The sequence below is a fragment of the Rhinolophus sinicus genome, linkage group LG03 (assembly GCF_036562045.2).
Source record: "Rhinolophus sinicus isolate RSC01 linkage group LG03, ASM3656204v1, whole genome shotgun sequence".
Lineage (NCBI taxonomy): Eukaryota > Metazoa > Chordata > Mammalia > Chiroptera > Rhinolophidae > Rhinolophus > Rhinolophus sinicus.
The window spans coordinates 171,443,073-171,464,893 of NC_133753.1; the positions used below are offsets into that span (position 1 = coordinate 171,443,073).

General features: G+C 40.2%; 1 protein-coding gene and 1 pseudogene across 3 annotated transcripts in view; both read right to left on the minus strand.

The window, feature by feature from the left end:
• The window catches only part of GHR (growth hormone receptor), a 233,313-nt gene that overhangs the window by 60,779 nt on the left and 150,713 nt on the right, over positions 1 to 21,821 (minus strand). For all 3 annotated transcript variants that reach the window (XM_019748545.2, XM_019748546.2, XM_074328964.1), the window contains one exon: positions 5,352 to 5,417. In XM_019748545.2, coding sequence (XP_019604104.2) covers positions 5,352 to 5,417 — 66 coding nt within the window. The remainder of the gene's footprint in view (positions 1 to 5,351; positions 5,418 to 21,821) is intronic.
• On the minus strand, positions 9,348 to 9,783 carry LOC109456311 (prefoldin subunit 1; annotated as a pseudogene).

Sequence of the window (21,821 nt, forward strand, 5' to 3'; positions counted from 1 at the left end):
CTAAGCATCAGCACAGAGAACAGATCTCTTGTAAGGTAAGTGGTGAATATCCATTTAACTCTGATTGTGGCTCCGCAAATTGCTGGGAGCTGAAGTAGGATAAAAAAGTTAAGACCTAATGTTTATCTTACAAGGAATTCTTATCTCTCAACAATTACATGTGAAAGCAGGGCAGTGTATAATAAAGCTCTAACACTGGGAAATTTGGCAGGCATTATCTGGGTATTTCAGGCCTGGAATAAAAGTAACTGCCAAGTCCATATTTTGAGATAACTGAACATTGTTGTTGGAATTACCAATAATATGCATCATCTCCACTTGACTTTGCAAGCACTGCACTGACGGGTATCTTCTTTACTCTCCTGGTGGTCTGTCGAGAGACTCAGAAAAGCTATTTTCTTCATACCTCCACTTCTTCTTGTAGAAAGTACATACTACTACTTGCCTTCCTCTTACTTCAGAAAAGCAAAGAAGAGGAATAAATAGTTATCTGTAGGATACTTGGCATTATCTAGAGATGAGTGTTATATGTGAGTGAGAAAGGGCTACCACTAGGTTGGGTGCAAGAAAGAGCCAACATCAACACTGTTTCCTTAAAAAGGATCATAATAATCTGTGCTTAATTACTGAATTATTGGCTAAATGTATATAAACAGTAGACTGTCAAGAATTCAGTGTCAGCTTCAATGTCAGAACCCAATGTCAGTGCTGCTGTCTAATTCACGTCGAAGCTCAAGTTTTTTGTAATAAATACTGCACATTCTCTTTAAGATACCATCCCTGCAAAGACACACTTCTCTTATGTTGTGCTTATTTTAGCTGTATTGTCAGCTAATAAGCCCTTAAAGTTGAAAATATCTTATGAAAAAGAATGCTTAAGGCTGAGAGGGTTATTTGGGTCTTATGGGAGCAGTGATGGGTCACAGGCTAGAGGGGCGCTACTGGTCCCTTGCAGCTGAAGTGCCAACAGAATACCACAGTGATGACACAAACATGTCCTGTGACATACTCCAAGGCTAGACCATGACACTAGTCCCATGACCTGAAGTTAAGGTTCCGTGGAAGGCTTTTGGGAAAGACTGTAAGTATTTATAGTAATGGACAAGAGAAATTTCTCCTCCTGTATATCTTTATCCCTCTCCTTTCATAAAGGGCAGCTGAAAGGCATGGAGGTACTCTGTGGTAGCCAGAGTGATTAAAATGTTGGGGAAGACCTGGCTTCTATTTTTTTTTTTCCTGCGTTTTTTTTTGTGTGTGCATGTAAAATCCAATGACTATTCATTAAACACTTGGCATGTGCCAGGTACTTACCAGGTACTGTCGGATATAAGGATGTACAAGATACAGCCCCTATCTTTAAAGATAGCACAGTCTATTAAGAAGGATTAGAAAGCACACAAAAGTCTCCATTAGGTTGAAACAAATGACGTAACGATATTATGGTCCAAAATAGAGTCGAGTATGGGAAACTTCACATTCAATTCTAACACTTGTTGGAATAAAATAAGAGCCGTGAAAGAATATAATAAACACTACAGGGCCAGCTACTATTCTAATCACCTTAGATACATATCAATACTCGTAATTCTCAAAACAACTTTATGAGGTAGGTACTATTAGCATCTCTATTTTAGAGATAAAAAAGCAAAAGAGAACAGAATCAAGGAACACAGAGGTTATGAAACTCAGGCAAGATCATGCAGAAAGTATGTAGTAGAACTGGAATGTAAACCAAAGCTGTCTTGCTCCAGAGGCTGAATTCTTCAAGTACTGTGATATATACTCTCTCTCCGTGACAGGGAGAAAGAAAGAGCTACAGAGATTCCAAAATGGAAGTATGCATCCTCTTGGGGGAACTGAGAAAAGCTTTGCGGATAAAGTGATATTTGAAGTATACTTTACAGACAAAATCCATGAAGGACTTTTCCCAACGGGACAGCAAGAAGAGGGAATTGATGGCAAAGGAGTCATTATGAATGGATAGAATGAAGTAAGAATGCAGAGGACATAAACGTGGGCATACATAGTACACAGGGGAGATAAGGCTAGAAAAGCACACAGGATCCATGTTGTGGACTTTCTGGAAGGCCAGGGAAATGAGTTTATTCATAATTTAGAAAACACTGGGGAGCTACTGAAGTTGATCAGGCAGAAGAATCACTGGATCAGAGGTAGGCAGGAAGAATGAATGTGGAAACAGAGAGTAGACTGGCTTGGGAGAGGGAAAAATAGGAGGTAGGGAATTAAAATTACGAGGCTAGGAAAACAGTTCGGCTAATAACATTCAATAAGGACATGAACAAGCAAGATGACAGTTACCATATTAAGCTTTTTGTCTCATAAAAGTGTTTTTTATTGAGAAGCAACTCACAGTTGTGAAAGAAGTTGCTTGTGAACTTAGAAAAAATTAAGCAATTTGGTTGCTACGCCTGTCTAACATGGTATCTTTTGGAACCCTTTCAAAACTTAACTGACCTCAGTCATTGATGTTTACGTTCAGAATGTCTGTTTTCATAAAATCTTGCACTAATTTATGACCCAAATGCCAGTCAATGAAACAGCAATATTTTTCTTTAGCTGGACATTTGTTTTATTTTGAGGTGGAAATGCCATAGATCACAAAATTTACACTTTCACAGTGATATGCGATAAATTCAGTGAAAAGGAATGACTTTAAAAAATGAGAGAAAAAAATCCTCCTCAGAAAGATGTGCAATCATCTAAAATTTTGTTTCTATATATGCTTAATAAGTCATATAGTTAGCCCAAATGATCATCAAATCCTCTGCCAATAATCAACTATGACAGAGAAATAAAATTATTGGAAAACACAAAGAACGTGGAACCCCAGCACCCTGAAGTGTCTGTCTTCTTCAGGAATACTAAAAATGTTTGCTTTCCTCTAGAAGATTCTAACCAACTTTATCACTCTCCCCAGCAACAAGAAGCAGCATTTTTTGTGATCAGTTTGTACCATTACTTCTTTTTAAAAAAATCTTTATTAAATGTATTGGGATGACAATGGTTAGTCAACCTATATAGGTTTCAAGTGTACATTTTTATAATACATTATCTATCTATTGCATTGTGTGTTCACTAACCAGATTAAGTTCTCCTTCCATCACCATATATTTGACCCCCTTTACCCTCTTCTACCATCCCCATCCTCCTTACCCTCTGGAAACCACTAAATGTTGTCTGTGTCTATGATTCTTTGTTAGTTTGTTTGTCTTGTTCCTTTGTTGCTTTCAGTTGTACATCCCATATATGAGTGAAGTCATTTGGTTCTCAACTTTTTCTGTCTGACTTATTTCACTTAGTGTGATAATCTCAAGATTCATCCATGTTGTCCCAAATGGCAGTATTTTATTTTTAAAGTGTAACTAAGATGTCTCTATCTCTTTAAACTGTTAACTCCCTTAAGATCCTTATCCTGAATGTGTGTTTTTGCTTATAGTTAAGCTTTTGCACAGGTGAAGTATGCTGCTACCCATGTTTGCGGGCTGAAAAGTCCTGATGGGACTTTAAAAAAGACCTTTCTTTCCAGAAAATATTTCTTAAGAATCTACTGTGTGATACAGTGACCGTGTACACAGTGACTCAGGGAGGTGATGTGGGCACTAGGGTCTGCTACATCTCTGTGAAGTGCTCAAATGATAACAGCAGCCATGTGTCCAAGCCTGTGCACTGTGGGAGATGCCCACTGATACTGAAATATCCACTGACATGGGTTACCTTATCCAATCAGTCCTGGGACAGAGGGCAGGTAACTTTTGATAAGGATAGGATTCTTCTTTGTGCGGGGAGGTCAGGTCAGTGTCTATGTGATACACCACAGATGAAGGATAATTAGATAGCACGCTTGCTTATCACAAAGACAAAAAATTAACATGGCAAATGAGTGGTAGGAATTTCTTCAACACATCCATCATACCCATAGCTTGTAGTTCAACAAGGCTCAATGCTTCGGCTCCTCAGACCTCATGCCTTGACAAAGAAAATGGCTTGGGGAAATCATACTACCACTTCGGGGGAAACTGAAGGGCAGTGTATGATGGGTGTGTGTTGGGAGGGTTCCAATGTGGCTTCCAATGTTTCACTGTTAGGAAAACATTTTCACTGATTCCTTCTCATTTCCTTATGGAAAGTAACAATAAGTCACATTGTCTGCCGAGTGAAGAATTTGGAATATACTAGTTGGGATAACCCAAACATAACCAAATTGCCACCTTTTTCAACCCCACACACTAATTAGGAAGCAGATTAATTTGTTAGATGTCCTAAAACAGGAGGGTTGTAAAGAGTTTGTGGTCTGACACAACTGACAAGTGGATGACATTAGTTAAAAAACAGCACCAACCATCCCTTGGAGTCACTTCCAAGGAAATGATGCTCACATCTCATATTAGAAATTTACTCTAATTTAGTCATAAAAACCCAATTATGGTTTCATGACACCAGAATTACCAATGAAACAGCAAGGGCTTAAACTCAATTAGGTACAACGTCTTCCCTTCCTTTATTGTATAATGTGGACTCTAGCATATACTTCAACTGATGAAAAAAAATCCATCCCTAGAATTTAATTAAAGGTACCTACTATGTGATCAGGTCATGTGAGGGTCGTAGAAGCAGCATAAACTGTGGGCTTTGCCTTAAAGTTCAACATAATTAATTCATGCAATCCCACACAACTCATTGAGTTCTGTGCATGCTACTAACATATACACTAAAATGTCGTGAGGTTTTAAATGCTCTCATGGAGCAACAGACAAAGTTCCACGGAAGTGCAGAGGCAGAACAAGTCTTCATTCAGGCCTAGAGGATGTGGAGACGCTTCCCCACAGAGCTGATGTTTGAGTTCAGTCTTGGGGAGGAAGAGGAAGTTGTCAGAGGACAAGAAAGGGATTTTAAGGAAAAGAGAGAGTTCGCATGAAGGCAGACTTTTGAAGCATAAGGCTTTTTGGTTGAAGTGACAAGTTTAACTGTCAATGTGATTGCTAGGTAAAGAAATATCTCAAAATAATAATGATGATACAATACAGGATTTGTAAAAGGAGGCAGGTTCCTAAATTGAACAAACTAATTGTTGGTCCACAATAAATTATTTCATCTTTTTTCTCCTTCTCATTAACTTGGCCTTACTTAACCTCTAAGGATGAGCAAATTAGAGCAATACAGAAGTAGCCTTGCAGAGAAGTTGAAAAAAAAAATTCTGAAAAAAGTGTTTGTGCAATTTCAATCAGTGATTCATCCAGTTACCATGACTCAAATAAAATGGAGAGAGGACAGTAGCTTCAATTACAATAAAGCATGGACACTGAAGGCAGAAAAAGTACTCAAGTTCTTACTTGTCTCTCGGTCTGGATTAACCCTTTGTAGACTCTGGGATGCTCTGTCAAGGATAGCTGGTGTGTCTGGAACAGAAAGAGGAAAAAACCATTAGTCATTTCTGTAAAAATGGTCTGATGTGACCCTGTTGCAACCTCACTTTCAAATGACAAATGGTAACTTGGCCCAACCTCACAACAATTCGCTGTCTCTTTGTCTTTCTTTCTTTTTTTAAAATTAAAATTGAACATACCCTCTAAAAAAGAACCCAGAAATATCAGAGCAAATGGAAACCGGCTGGTCTTAACTACCTCTGGTCTCATGCCTAGACACAGTCAGAAACTGTGAAAAAATGTCTTCCTATCTCATTTGAGTCCAAATTTGAGTCTTGCTTGTGAAAATGAAGAACGTAAATTCTTTCTTTAAAAGAATTCCTTCAGAAAACTTTATTCTTAGAAATAACTGTGAGCAATCCTGGGAGTAGGGAAGGAATGAAGGGAAGAAAAAAGTTGGACAAGAGAGACACAGAACTTTATGATGTGAGATGGGCAATGAGTCATCTATTATAAAAGTTATAATTTTATTGATACTAGGATTAGATTGCACTAAAAACAGGAGAAATGGGAAACGATCAGTGTAGTTATTACTGAATTGCTGAACTGGGTTGCGTTGCAAGCATCTGAGCTACAAAAGTATGCAACTCTTATCTGGGCTTGGTGGAGAAGGGGGTTTATCCAGGATTTCCCACATCAGGTCATGTTATCTATGGGTTATTCACAGAGAAACAACGTGGCACAGGCCCACAACAAACACTAAGCATTACCGCACAGCCATGAAATGACTGCTGCTTTTGGTCCTCAATAGAAACTCATAGTAACAATACTAAGAAATTGTTCTCTAATAGACGAAGAAAGGAAGAAAACGAAGGGACATGGGCAGTGAGCGAACCCACTCCCATTTCCCTGAATTTCAGAGTTGGGAGAATCCTGTCCACTTGCCCTGACCCACTGATTTTTTTCACGGAAACAAAGCAAATCACCACACTAATCCAACTTTCGCTCAAGTCCAACTTTCTTCCCCAAAGGTAATCACTGCTATTTGTTTTATGGATGTCCTTCTAGACCTTTTGTCTTTGTTTACATACATATATATATATCCATCATACGTATGTGTACATATACAGAGATATATTTTTCTACAGATTGCTGTTTTCATTTAATAATCTGTCTTAAAGGCCTTTCCATATCAAGGTCTATTTCATTCTTTGCTGCATAGTATGAACATACGTTAGAATGTGAGAATTGATTTCCTGGAAACACAGCAGCCTCAACTCTTTCAATCTGTCAATGACAATGAATAAAAGTCACTGTTCACTGGAGAGCAGCTTGTGAGTCACGATTTAAAAAAAAAATCGACATAACATTCACCTCTAGCCATTTTATTTCTCAGTGTCTTTTGTAGCTATATATTTGCAAATAATCATAAAGACACATTCAAGGATATTCAATACTCTGATCCACTTTTCACTGTGCTTTTTTACAACTCCTCGCACCTAGCTACATGGTAGGAAGCAGCTATTGGGTTTGGAGTTCATAATACAGAACCTAACAGATGAAGTTAAGATCTTCTTGTTAAACGCTACAGAATTATAACCCTTGCAAGTGTTTTCAGTCTGGGCACATCAGTGAGGGTATTTTTCCAAGTAAAGTTAAGCTTTGTGGGCTTTGGTGAATTAATATTTTAAACTCTATTAGTTCTGAAAGTGTTTCTTTTCTCTCTCTAAATTTTATTATTTACTTCATCTGTAGAAGCTCATTTAGTCCCAAATGCAATAACAAATTATGGCAAAAAGATAATACACTACACATTGATTTTTAATGTAAAAGGAAAATTGTACTTTATGACAATCCCCTCAAGTCTATTCACTGCCTTGATATCCCAAATCTTCAGTATTCCCATTATTTAGAACCTGTCACCCACCCCAATTCCTTGTTAAAACCAGAGAACACTGTTTTCTTACCCATTCCCCTGAGTTAGACACTAAAACACAAAATAGTTTTGGTCAAGGTTTGGCAAGTTTATATAACTTCCAACCATGAGTGACCTGTATCACTGACAACTATGTATGCCTTGAGAAAGTTTCGATAGCTCAAAGGAAGAGGAAAATTAAGTTAATCATGGGATGACACACAATCAATGTGTGTTATTTTGGTCAAAATTATCTAGCAAGTTTGTCTCAATTTTCAGCTTGAAACTGAGAAAACTAAAGGACACCAGTTTCCAGGCTCAGACCAACAGTAAAGTCGACACATTTCTCCAGAATGATGCCTGAAATGGAATGTGGGGTCAGTTATGAGGCCCCAAGGGAGCGCACAGAGCCAAACCTGAGGCCTGGAAACGCTTGAGGAGTGCTGGCCACTCTTCACTGCTCATACACCAGGATTGTGCTTTCCTTGCAGACAGACATCTGGTGCTCTCCCCTTTATGGTGTTAGTATTTGGTAACACTTTCATGAAGCAAAAATTATTACTCAGCTGACACCCTCCACAATATGTGATGAATCAAGACATAAAAGGAGCAAATGACATCCTGGGGAAGGACCACAGATTTACGCCAGTGCTGAGGATGCTGGTTACAAAAGTAAAGCATAATAAACAGAACTGTGCCACCTTAGCAAATGGTGGTGTCACGCTCAGTTGTCAATTTTAGTTAGTGTCAGAGCTGTCCTTAATGTCGGGAAATGGTGAGCCACGAGGGAAAAACAAATAAAGGGTGACGATAAGCAAAGAACCACTACTCCGGTATGTTTATAGAAGGTTTTTTAAAATGCTGGCATTATAAAATGAGTTAGCCACAGCCCCTGTCTCAGTGAGCCCAGTTTCTGGGCAGGGATCTATAAGGGAAGGAGTGGTCCAGCAATGGAGTGGCCCTTTACAAGTCAGGACAAGCTTCCCAGGGAACGTGACTCCTTGAGATGGGTGCTGAACTTGAGACAAATAGGCAATGAAGAGGAAGAGAAAGGGAAGTTGGTGTCAAGGGAACCACTGCACAAAGGTAAGACACAGCCTGGGTAGGTAAAGCACTTTGATCTGTTGGGAGTGGGTGGCGTACGGCTGGAGTATACAGTTGGGAGTGGGTGGAACTTCTCATGTTGGACTTGAGCAAGAAAAGGGATCTGAGACTAGAATGAACTGCACTCTAACTTTCTTATATATGTCCAACTTTGTACTCAACTTCCCAACTATGGCATATATCTGGACCTTGGTTACTCTGTCTGTAAAATGGGGACAGTAACAGTATCTGCATGTAATGTTTAAATGCATTAGCACATGCAGGATACTAAATATACAATAAGTGCTTAGTAAATGTTAGATATTCTTTTTATTTTATTTTTTTAAATTTCTATTGGGGAACATTGGGGAACAGTGTGTTTTTCCAGGACCCATCAGCTCCATGTCAAATCATTGTTTTCAATCTAGTTGTGGAGGGTGCAGCTCACTGGCCCATATGGGAATCGAACCAGCAACCTTGCTGTTGAGAGCTCATGCTCTAACCAACTGAGCCATCTGGCTGCCGGTCCAGAAGCTCAGCAGCACTGGTTGTCTTCAATCTAGCTGTAGAGGGCGCAGCTCACTGGCCCATGTGAGAATCAAACTGGCGACCTTGGTGTTGTGAGCACTATGCTCTAACCACTGAACCAGCCAGCTGCCCCAAATGTTAGATATTCTTACTTTTGGGGCACAGAGGCCTTTTATTGGTCTGAGCAGCATGGCTCATAGGGGGTTGGGCAAAGCTCCCCTAATCCGTCCTGGCTCCCATCTTCCCTCTCCTGGGAGTTCAAGACACCCTCAGGGGAGAGGATCATCGTGGGCACAGGTGTCAGGCTGAGCCAGGATAAAAAATACAGGGTTAGGATCTGCAAGGGGCTCATGGTGATGGAGGACATGTAGGGTTACCAGACAGTCCAGAAAATACATCCATCAGCCAGAAGCGAGGCTGCTGCCCCTGACGGCTGCTCACCCTTGCCAGGAAGGGGAGGAGTCAGGAGGAAAAGCTTTCCCGAGGCTTCCTACTGTGCCCTTCGTGCCATCAGCATCTCCCAGATGTTGTCCTTGGCTTCCTTCACGCTCCGCTCCAGGTAGGATTTTTTCTGTTCCAATTCTTTAATTTTTTCTTCTGCTATTTTCTGTTTCTCTAACAGTTGGTTGTGAATTACCTCCTTGGACTGAAGAATAAACATTCTTCCTACACCTTCATACATGTTAGTCTCATCTACCAAAGTCATAATCTCTGTATCTGTAAGATGCGCATGCTTTTTCGTTCTGTTTAGCTCTTTAGTCTGTATGTCTGCAAGCTTCACCTTCTGTTGAGTGTCAATAACTTTAGTTTGAAGCTCTGTGAAGGCTTCTTCAACTCCAAATCCACGGGCGCCGCCATCTTGACTCGCTCTCTGCGCCCTAGATATTCTTATCACTGTTATTATTACTGTCACTGTTATTACCGCGAGCCTCTACCCTGATAACAAGGGCATATCTTTTCCCACAGAGAACCTGACAGTATTTTTACACCAGACTTTGTGCACTTAGGGCTTTGTATATACCGTGTTTCCCCAAAAATAAGACTTAGCCGGACCATCAGCTCTAATGCGTCTTTTGGAGCAAAAATTAAAATAAGATCCAGTCTTATTTTAATATAATATAAGACTGGGTATAATATAATATAATATAATATAATATAATATAATATAATATAATATAATATAATATTAAATACCCAGTTGGGTCTTATATTAATTTTTGCTCCAAAAGACGCGTTAGAGCTGATGGTCCAGCTAGGTCTTATTGTTGGGAAAATACAGTATGAGGACGGGATGCTGTCCTAAGCCCAGCATGACCTCCACTATTTAAACCCACCCACACAGACTACATGTAGGCAGTGGGACTCCAGGGAAGTGATATGAAAGGGGCAGGGGATGGAAATCTTCTTGTGTCAGAGATTCAGCCTTGGACTAAAGGCCGTCAATTCCAGTCCCTGGAAGTCAGTGAATCCTCTGCTGTATCAGTAAGGGAGCTAGAGTGAGAGGATCAATGTTCTGGCAAGAACTGAAATTGACCAGTTGTGCAGCAATGACATTTAGAACCAGCCCCGAATAGATGATGCAAACACAATTACCTGTACAAGGTGCTGCATATAGCAATTACTTTACATAAGGACAGGGCCTGGCATGGCATCTGCCATGAAATCAGCAGTGGTTCATGTCAGCTATTGTTATCACTCTTAGCCTATGGTTATGATAATGACTGTCATGATATCTCTATTTCAAGACTTCCTCTGACTGTCATAATCATTTTGCAGTATATACGTATATCAAATCATTATGTCGTACACATAAACTCAGGCAATGTTTATGTTTATCTCAATAAAGCCGGGGGAAAAATGTTAATAAAAAGACTTCCTCTAAGAGGTTTTCCTTTCTCCTCAGGCAGGTGAGCTGTTCGCCACCCAGCCGCCTCAGGACTGCCCCTCCAGTACCTGCAATCATTTGCCTGTGCCCTGGGACACACAGTGAGTTCCATGAGGTAAGCACTGCTGCTTTCGGCTTTGTAATGTCTGCTAGGAGCACAGGGCATGGCACCTAGTGGAATACTAAAGTTTGCTAAAACAATGAGGCAGATGAAGACGAATTTCAAATGCTTTAAACGTTGGCTTTGGGGCTAAAAGGGAATCAAATAAAAATCATTTCTTCTTAGCAAATAGTGTCTCTTCTTGGCTATTGCAAGTTGGCTTGACTATGTTTCCTATCTTTTTGAAGTCTGTTTATCTTTGACTGTATTCCAGAAATTTTCCCTGCTTGGATTTCAGCCTCTAAAGCTCCTTCCAGTTCCATATTTGCCTTCCTGTCCTTCCTTTCTGTTAAACTATGATCACCATCACTGAAGAGTATTCATTTTAAAGTACTTACCTGCCTCCAACCTGCCCCTGCAATAAGGCTCAGGTTCAAGCTCACTGTGTGGTTACCTTAATGCCATCGCCTGGACCACCCTATTGCCTTTGAAGGGGGTTGGTTGATGGCAAAGTCAGAAAATGTGTGTGAGGTGTGTATATCTCATTTATTGTGTGCTTAAGATGCACCAGATACTATACTGAGCACATTTTATGGGTTTTCCCATTTTACTCACACAAAAACACTCTGAAGTGGGTATTATTAGGCACATTTTATAGCTAAGGGATCTTTTCTAAGGCTACCCAGCAATTACATGGGAGAGGCTAAATCTGTACTGGAGTCAGATTCTCCATCCCACCCTCCTGATTCCCACACTTGCCTGACCATCAAGGTCTACTGTGGCATTTGTCACACATACAGATTCCAAGGTCCTGACCCAGATCTATAGATCTGAACTCCATGGCCTTGGTCAGTCTGTATGTGGGCAAGGTTCTGGGAAGCTATAAGCTGACCTTGCACGTTCCACCCCCTAGCCGGTGATTTTTATGAATGATATGGTGGGAGGAGGGGACTCTTCACTATATTCTACTTTCTCACTCAGGTGAGAGTCACTGTGTGACTGCAGGGTCCCACTTCTAGGGCTTCCCCTCTATGTGCCCACAGCTGGTGCTCATTAGGACACACTCACGAGAGCACGGGCTGACTTATTTGAATGCCGCAGAATTCTGGAAAGTTACATTGATGGGGTCAGGTTGCTGAGGCTTTGGGCAGAAATACCTTTTAGAGGTCAATTTACAAGGAACCAGGCAAGGTCGTAACAACCTAGGAGCCAGGCCTCCTGCCTTTGCTCCATCATCGAATGATGTTTTACTTCAATTGTCATGGCTACCCTTTGGCACACCCAGTCCTGGGCCTGAGAGCAGTGATAATTCTAAGCTGAAATGTCCCTTGTTTTTTGGCTCACTGGATTGGATTCCCAGCCACAGTTTCTCCTGAACTAAAGTGTATTATCTTGTATACATTATGACTCTTGGCAGCTCTAAAGAAGCCTGTCTAATATGAACAGGAAATCTATGGGCCTTCCAAACAGACAGCATCACCTCCCCAGATCTCCATGAGGGACTGTGTTTCTTCTATACTTCATCAGTAAATCATAGAGCACGTTATGGGAGATCATTTAAACAAACAAACAAACAAACAAAAACTGTTTTGCAAACAATATACAGAAATTTTGGAAGAGAAACCAGTGTCATGAAAAGAAGCACATACTTAAAGAAATTTGCAATGGCAATATTTGCTGTAAATGTATTTTGGGAGCAGCTCGGCCTCAAGGTACAAGAGTCAATGTGCAGGTTTACCTTTTCTCACAGGTCTACCTCTGGCTCAGTGGAACAAATGTGGAAGTTTCCTAATAACTTTAAGCTTTACATATTCCTTTCTTGTCTGGCAATGCTCTCTTTGGTGAGTTTCTTTTTTTTAAAACATCCTCCTGACACAAGCTTATGCACGTACTGAGGACATCTGCTTGTAGTTAGAGACTAAGACCCGGGGCCTGGCTTTGCAAATGCAGTCCTTTGGGCGATAAGACCAGTTAAAGGTGCAGTGACTTAAGAAGAACACATTGATGGCGGGTTTTATTATTATTATTATTTTTTTAAGGATACTAAAAGGAACAGTTAATATGAAAGCTGGGTCTCAGCTGGACGGCATCTTCCTTTGGCAAAACTTCCCAGCAACAACTCCAGCTTTCCCTTCCAATTGTTACAAGAACAGTGAAACCCAGCTAGCTGCCCCTAAAGCTGCCTTTCATTATGGAGAATGGAAAAGGTGTCAATAGTAGGCAATGGGCAATAAGCCAGCCCTGTATGCAAGGAGACAGCAGGGGCCCAGAGAAATCAGAGCCACGATAAGAGGAGCAACCAGAACCACAGTTGGAACTGGGCTAAGATCAAAACTAGGTAGGCCAGTCAGGGGCATAGGACTGAGACCAGAAGGATAGACAAAGAGCATACCGAGAGGGTCAGACTGAAGTGTGGTGAGAAGGGCAGAAGGGTCTCTTCCCTTATAATGCTGTCTTAGATGTTTTTAACACCTTTGGATTTACTCATGAAGGCAACAAACTCAGGCTGATTTATCTAATGATGACTCACAGATGGTGTGCTGGAGCTGGCACCTCTTCCCAACTCTGTGTTTGGTGATAATCACATCATTAACTTAAAATCAGCCATAGTGGAAATATTTACACCATCATAATTGGCAAATCAATGCTATAAGTCAAGACTCTCTGCCATCTAAGCCTGTGAAAATTCCATCTACCTTTCAAGATCATTTTGAGTGTCTTCTCCTCCATGAAGTATTTTTTATTTTCTCTGAGTTGAAATGTACCTCTCCATCCTTTGTGCTTTCACGACACTTTTTAAAAAAAAAATTCCTGGATCATGGCATTTAGTATTCTCTGCCTAATATCTTAGTTATCTGACTTGCCCAATGGATGAGAAACTTGAAGTCTGAAGACAAGGACCATGTCTCATTCTCTTTTTGACCCACCACAGCATTAGCACAGTTCCTTAAATATGTATTGCATGCTCAATACATAGTCATAGAATCACTGACTACCTCACTAGGAGGTCTTTCAAGAAAAGTTGTAGGAGAACTGACTCTGGGTGGTGAACACACAATGGGATTTATAGATGATGTAATACAGAATTGTACACCTGAAATCTACGTAATTTTACTAACAATTGTCACCCAAATAAATTAAAAAAAAGAAAAAAAAGTTGTGAGGTATCATGACTTATATTATTACTTTGCATTTATGAGACATTTTGTGGCCTCTGGAGTCTCAAGTAGCACAAAAGAAGACCCTAAAGCACATCATTAGATCCTACGTCAATTGTTCTGGGACCATGAATGCTCAAAGTTGAGGCAAAGCCAGCGTATTTTAACTCATTTTCATGGTAGTTAGCTCCTTAAAAGTGTTCAGTGAGGAAAAGAAATAGGAAAATAAGATTGTTCAATTTCCTCACCTCCCTTCCTGTCACCTGAATGGATGCATTTGCCTGGTTTGGATACAGCAGCAAGCCCATCTGGATATTAAGGTGGACGATACTTGTTGCCTGTTTACTAGGCTGAGACTGGTAGTAGGGACTCTTCATTCCTGCAAATTGGTTGCTTTGGCAAATTCATGGAGCTTCTGGTTCAGACCAGGCAGTGTTTCAGAGGCACAGCATGTTAAAAGTGTCCTAAGAAAGCCTATACTTTGCCAGAGGTCTTAAGGTGTGTTTTCTCCTCTCTGGGCCAAGGCATCTTTTATAAACAGGTTGGTCTGGGCTCCTGCCACTCTGCCTCTTTTTTCTAAGCTCCACTCCTCGATTTCCATGTAATATATCTTGAACAAAACACTGTTCTCTTGGTAAGTATTTGAGAGCTAGAGAAAGTGGTCTTCAGTCAGAACTGCAGTGTGTGAGCACTTACGATGTGCCAGGCACTGTCCTTGATAGCGGGGATACAGTGGTGAAGACAGCAGGTGGAATTCTGCCTTTGTGGGCCCATGTTCTGGTGTGTGTGTGTGGCGGGGGGAGACAGTACACAGACAAGAAAATAGATAATGCCAGATAGCAGTGTAGGGTAGCAAGATGTGAGGAGAGTGGCTATCACAGACCTGAAAGCAGTATGGAAAAATATAGGCTCTAGGATGGGTCTGAGGAATGACAAAGAGGCTGGTGGGCAGGAGCAGCGGGAGGGAGGGGCGAGAAGAAGGTTTTGAAGTTGCAGAGGTGCCGGGGCCAGATCTTTCCTGGTCTTGCTGGCCAGGGTAAGGACTTGTAGACTGTTCACCATGTCAGGTTCCATGTAAAGGACCCCAGTGAGTTGCAGCTGTTACTGTGTCAGACCTGTTCCATTGTGGTATGTCCTTCCCACTTGAATCCTTTAGTGTAATAGTTGGGAAGTGGGAGATGGTAGCATTGGATCCTGAGGCTATTTGGTGTATGCGTTTAATTCACTAATAGTCGTTATCCAACTGTACTTGGTCTAAGTTACTGACACAAACCAGAGGGCCATTTGTTTGTTCAAGGCATATTTATTGAACTTCCGTTATGTGCAAGGCACTATGCTACACATGGGTATATGGTGGTGAACAGAGTAACACAGGCCACAAGTTCATTGCTCTCTGTTCCCCTAAACGGATCCTCAGTCCCAGAACAATGCATCTGTTAGCCCTCTGGTACGTTCCTGAGACTAGGTCTCTGCTCACGTTACATCATTCTCTTTGCTTTCTCCAGAATGGGAAGATCAGAGGTTAATTCCCATCTATAGAGTAGGGAATAACAGTTTTCAGAAAACAAAATAATGTACATAAAGTACTTCATAGGATGTTTGGCACATAGTGTTTATAATTACAATTGCCTCTCAGTTAGTGGCATTTATTATATATGTCACTCATCAGATAGTTACTTATGTCCTATGCTGTATCTTGCACTATTTAGTTTGCATGTGTTGATATTCTTTCCCCCTCAATTAGGTTACATACAAATCCCCTGAAAGTAGAAGCCACATTGTATCCTTTCCAACCATGCACACAGTAGGCCCTCAATAAATATCTGTAGTATGTTAGCTAATCTGGCCTTTTATACTAACAACCTGTCCTTTTGATTAGTTTTTATCAGATTATAGGTTTATTAGTTAACAAAGAGTCTTAGTGGAAGGTCATAAACATTTTACAGATATATTTGTCACATCTGTGTATAATAAAAGAAAACATAAAACTTTGACACAGCTTCTCTCAGATACTTGACTCAAAGTTTTTAGATTCATTTTCTGAAGGCCAATTTTGGAAAGAAATTGTTGAAACTCTGCTTTGTGGCTAACATGGGACCAGCGCCAAAAATTATTCTGCAGTGGAAAATGGAAGCTCTACCAAAAAGTGAATGGAGATGGATAAGGTGACAACCTACCATAGACATGTACCTTGGCAGCAAGTTACCTGATGCTTATTTTTTTAAACTTTGTCCTTTTCGTTGTGCCTTCTGTAGTTTTTGGCTGCGGTGAGAAGCAACCTTTATGGGTGCTGAACCTTAACTTTAAATTTAATGTTACAGTTTCCAAAATGGACAATTAAAATTAAAGTCAAAACAGTCAATCAAATCACACACCATCAATTTAAAGTGGAAAATTATACCGGGTGTGAAAAAAAATGTTTTTATGACATTTTTCTGGAAGGAATATGTTTAAACTAAAAAGTAGCTACATTTCTTTGTAGCTATAGGGCAGACAAAGTCTTAAAAGTCTAGAACATAAGTTTTGTTTCCTGGCTTGAGTTACGTTTAGTGTGATGATGATATGACATAAAGAAAAAGAATCAAAAGCCTTATTGATAATCCATATGTGGCCACTGCTCCAGCCATGGATGCCTTGCACAGTGTGTCTTTGTGTCAGCCTGAAGGGGCATCCTGCCCATAGGCTTTCTGGCGGGACAAGGACACTGTATGGCTTTAAGTGTTCCCTGATCGAATGTGGGAAAAGCAGCAGCTAGCCAAGTTCTGAACAGAGTTTTTATTGTGCTGAGGCCAGGAGGTGATGGGGAGGGAGAGGGATAGGACTCCCACAGAATTCTGCTCTGCTCTACTTTCTGGTAGATGTAAGTTTAAAAGGCGGAGAAGGACACCTCTGGGTAGATTGGGCAAAGGAAGGTATGGGACTTTATAGAGTTCAAGTTCAGGACCTGCAGGAAATTGTATACATGCTATATATAAAAACATATATGTATATATTTATATATTTAATTTATATTTTTAAATTTACATTTAATGTATATTAATTTACATATATCTTTATATTTAATGAACTTCCTAGCAGCAGCTAGTGCAACTGAAGAGCAACCAAAATAATATGAACATTTAAATCCCAACTGAGGCTTGTTTGCAATTAGCCCCCTGCCCTCAATTGGAAAATCTGAATTGCCTGGTTTCTTTTTAATAGAAGGAACATGTAGGGAAAAGGATCTATCTATAGAAGCCAGAATTGTTAGGCCACCAATGTCATTTCAAATATAAACCACAATAGGTTCTAGTAAATGAGACATTTCTCTTTCTAAAGAATAACATCAAGGAACAATAAAAAAAACTCATCTGGAAAGTGTACTCTATTTTTGGGTTCTTATTTGTTGTGCTCCCAGAATTTTCTATCCTATTCCTGGATCTTTTAAGCCCTGCCTGAATGACCAACTCCAGTTCCTGGTTTCTTTTCTTCTGAATCCACTTCAGCTGTACCTCTGTACCTTCCCCTCCACTAAAACTGTACTTATCAAATCCGATGGTCTTTTCTCCTTCCTTACATCACTCACCTTTTCAGATGCATTTGACCCAGTAGATCATTGTCTTTTAAAGATACGCTCTGCTTAGCTCCCATGATGCCCAATTTGCTTGGTTTCCCTTTTATTTCACTGGCTGTTCTTTCTTGGTCTCCTTTGTTGGTTGCTCTTCCTCTGCTTGACCCCTAAATATTGCAGTGTCATAGACTCTTCACGAGTCCACCCCCCACCCCCTTTTTTCCCCTGCCAGGGGAATCTCATAAAGTCTCATGGCTTTAAACACCATCAATATGCTGATGGTTCCAAATTTCTACCTTCAACCTGAGCCTCTCTACTGAACTCCAGGCCCCCCTCAGTCTCCTTGGCATCTTCACCAAATATCCAATAGGTGTCTCAATCCTAACACAGAACTCTTGAGTAATCTCTGACAAAACCTGTTCCTTCTCAGCTCTTCACAATCTCTGTAACTTATTTCACCATCCACCCTGGTACTTCAGCCAAAAACCTGTAGGTCATCTTTGTTTCTTCACTTTCCCTAAGTCCCATCACTTCCTTTAACCCATCAACAAGTTATGTCAGTTCCATCTCCTTTCACTTCTGTCCACCTCCTTTGCTATTATTACAGCCCAAGCCCCCAACACCTCTCGCCTGAACTATCAAATAGCTTCCTAACTCATTGTTCCATGTCCACTTTCGTCCCCCTTCAATTAACTACTGAAACATTAAACAGGGTGATTTTGAAAGCATAAGTTAGATCATGTCCTTTCACTGTGTAAAATTCTCTAACGCTTCCCACGTAATCAAAGTCCAAACTCCTTATAATGGCCACCAAGACCCTTTATGTAGTAAACATGACTACCAGACTGTCTTCCCTCTTCCTCTGTCCTAACAGAGGTAGCTATTCCTCTCCAAGCAGCTTTTGAGCCCCGAGGCACGGTGACCCAACCCCAGTTCCATGAGGAGGCATAACTGGATGGAGGGCTATTCGCTATCTCTTCCTAAGTTCAAGAAACCCTGGAAAGCCTATGACAATTTCTTAAAATTAGCAACAAATAAATGGTTGCTAATTTGCTTAGCTGGGCATAAAAGGCTGTTAAAGCAGGCAGAATCTTTGAATGCAAATAGTTGGCAATCTGAAGAGTAGCTAATATCTTTTCCCTATCCTCAGCATCATCACTATTTTCTTGGCCTCTAAGACTTAAATTTTTGGATTTTCTATGATTCCTCCTTTTCCTACTAATTGTCAGAACATATCATTGGTTGTTGCTTCCCGTTAAGTGATAATTAGGCTTCTCCCTTCCTCTTTTTCCCTCTTTTCCTCTGATGCGATCTCCTTTCTTCACCCAGGCCCTGAGCAGGGGATTCCAGTACATTCTTTGTATTCCTGCTGGATTAATCTTCCTAAATAACATTTTCATTTTGCCACACCCCTGCTTATGGACTCAAATGGCACCCTCTCGCTTGCTGGATTAAATCCAAATTCTTCAGCCCAACATTCAAATCATTCCTTCAGAAGGCACTGCTTTACTCCTCCAACTTCTTTCCCACAATTTATTAATGTAAACACATGCTTCAGACAAGACAGGGTCCTTCCGATCGTCAGTCAGTCTGTATCCTCTTTTCTGTCTCCTTAAACTTTTTCTCTTTACTCTTCTTCTGCTGAAAGTTTCCACCCTTTCCTCCCAAAGAAAAACCTCTGACTCACTGGAAAAGACCCCTCCTTTATAAAACCTTTCATGATAATGGACTCCATTCTGACAATTTTTGACATTTGACCCCTTCCCTTTCGTGCTCACACCGAAGTTCTCTATCAGTGATTTTTCTTGAAAAGATCGCTGAGGAAGAACATGGAATGCAAACTATTTGTGTACAGTTACTATCATTAGGCTGATCTCTCCAAACAGGAAAATGTGACCTGAGTGTATGCTATAAATGAGTAGCCTAACAGTGGAAGAGAACACACAGACTTCTAAAAAAGTTCTTGAAGTCACATTGGAATGTGAACTGTTTAGAACACTTATTTCCAATAATTAGAATCTATCCAAAGCTTCTAGGAAATAATTTACATTTTTCTCCCTCCTTGAACACTTTTTCACAGTAGATTGGCATAAATAGGTTTATTTTAGAAAGATTAAAATTTATACTCACATACCATTTTAAAAATTAAATGCCCCTGAGTATATGTTTACTTAAAAAAAAATTCTACTTCTAGAGTGCAATTTTAGCAGGTAATCCCTTTTGTTTCTTAACCACAATATATATTTGTTATTCATAACGGGTGGCATGTAAAAAGGTTTAGATGATACATCCATATCGTCTAAAAATGTCTTCCCTAATCCCATTTCTTGATAATGAAAAATACTGAGACGACAAACTGATTATACATAATCATTTCAGTCAACACATTTATAGTGAGCGTTGCCTAACTGCCTGCGCCTAGCTCTTTGCTAGGTTCTGTAGGCTAAGGAAAAGTAGCTGAAGAGATGGTTCTGGGCTTAGAAGCTATAGTCTAGTCAGGAAGCAAAACTAGCAGACCAGATGTCACCCGCTACACCAAAGGGCAAGAACTCATTGATGCACAAGGAGCTCAAGAAGTGGGAGAGCTGCACAGTCAGGACTAACTTGATAACTTTTAATGGAAGTGGGGACTACAATCGATTTTGAAGGCATGTAGAGAATGGAGAATACAGATAAACGGGCAGGTGAATGAAGTAACATGCCCCAGGACAATGATAAAAGGGCAAGACCAGATTACAGGAGCATTGCTAGGGACACGTATGGCCACGATGGGAGGGTGTGTTTGGGAGGAGATGGAGGAAAAGTTGGACATCTGATGTGGAGCCAGATGGCCTCAAAACACAGACTTGAAGCATTTGGAAATGGGAGCCACTAAGACTCTTGAGCTAGAGTGTGTAGGACAAACGGTCTGTTTCAGGAGCTGGGCTCTTCATCTGCATGCCTGAGGGACTGGCGAATCCAAGGGGCTCTTGCAATGGCCTGGGAATGACCTCTGGGAATACTGAGATCATGTCTATTATTCTCTCTTGTTGCTACTTGTTCAGAAGACCTTGACAAAATGCGGCTTTCTCCACACGATTTGATTTCTATGTGAAAATTTCCTCTTTCACATCTCCTGCCAAGTCTGCTAAGGACCATCCCCCTTGTCTGCTTCCCTTCAGTGGATGGAGACCTCCCCTTCAGAACCACCCTCACCCTCATGACCATTAAGTGATAAAACACATAATTGATCATAAATTTGCATCAGCTGAAACTTCACATCCAGGAGGGCCCCAAAATTAACACAAATGCTTGTCTTGAAAAGTTTTAACTTGTTGAGAAAAATAAAATATTGAAACTTTTTATTAAATGTTCACCTCCCTGAAAAGTGGGCTATGTCAAATTCCCCTTTCCTCTTGAGTTTGAGCTCCTTTGATGCCATGTTGGAAAGGTTCTAGAAAATTTCTGACACTTTCATCAAAATAGAATAATCTGATTTTGATATTAAAGGCTTGGTCTGTACATTTTAGAATAGGGCCACTCTAATTGGAGGGGGTGGAGAAGGCCCAAGTCTGGCCACTAGGCAGCACTTACTTGCTTCCTCTTTGCAGAAACCAGTGATGAAAAAGCCTCTGGCAAAAAGTTGAGAAATTAAAAAACAAAATAAAATACTTGATTTAATTATAATATTTCAGAGGCTATTTTTACTAATACCTGGAAATTTATGAGGCACTTATGGCAGCAGAATAAAGAACTTTTCTACTTATTAAATCGATAAATAATAACTGAAAACTTACTACACCTAGTATATGACTGGCATAACTCAAAGCACTATGGATGTAACACTCAAATATCTGTGTCCACATAACTGTATATTTTATGGCTACCTTATCTCAATAGTATCAGTTTGGTTAAAAATGCCCAAGACAATATCTGTCTGGTGATTTTTTTTCCCTTTTTTTAAAAAGAATTATTTATTATTTCATTTTTCAATTGCAGTCAACATTCAATATTATTTTGTATTAGTTTTAGGTGTACAGCATAATGGTTAGACATTTATATACTTTACGAAGTAATCTCCCCAATTAGTCTAGCACCCACATGTCACTATACATAGTTATTACAATATTATTGACTATATTCCCTATGCAGTACTTTATATCCCCATGACTAGTTTGCTGGTGACTTTTTAAAAAGTAATCCAATATCTTTAGTAAGCAAAGAAATGAGATTATGAGA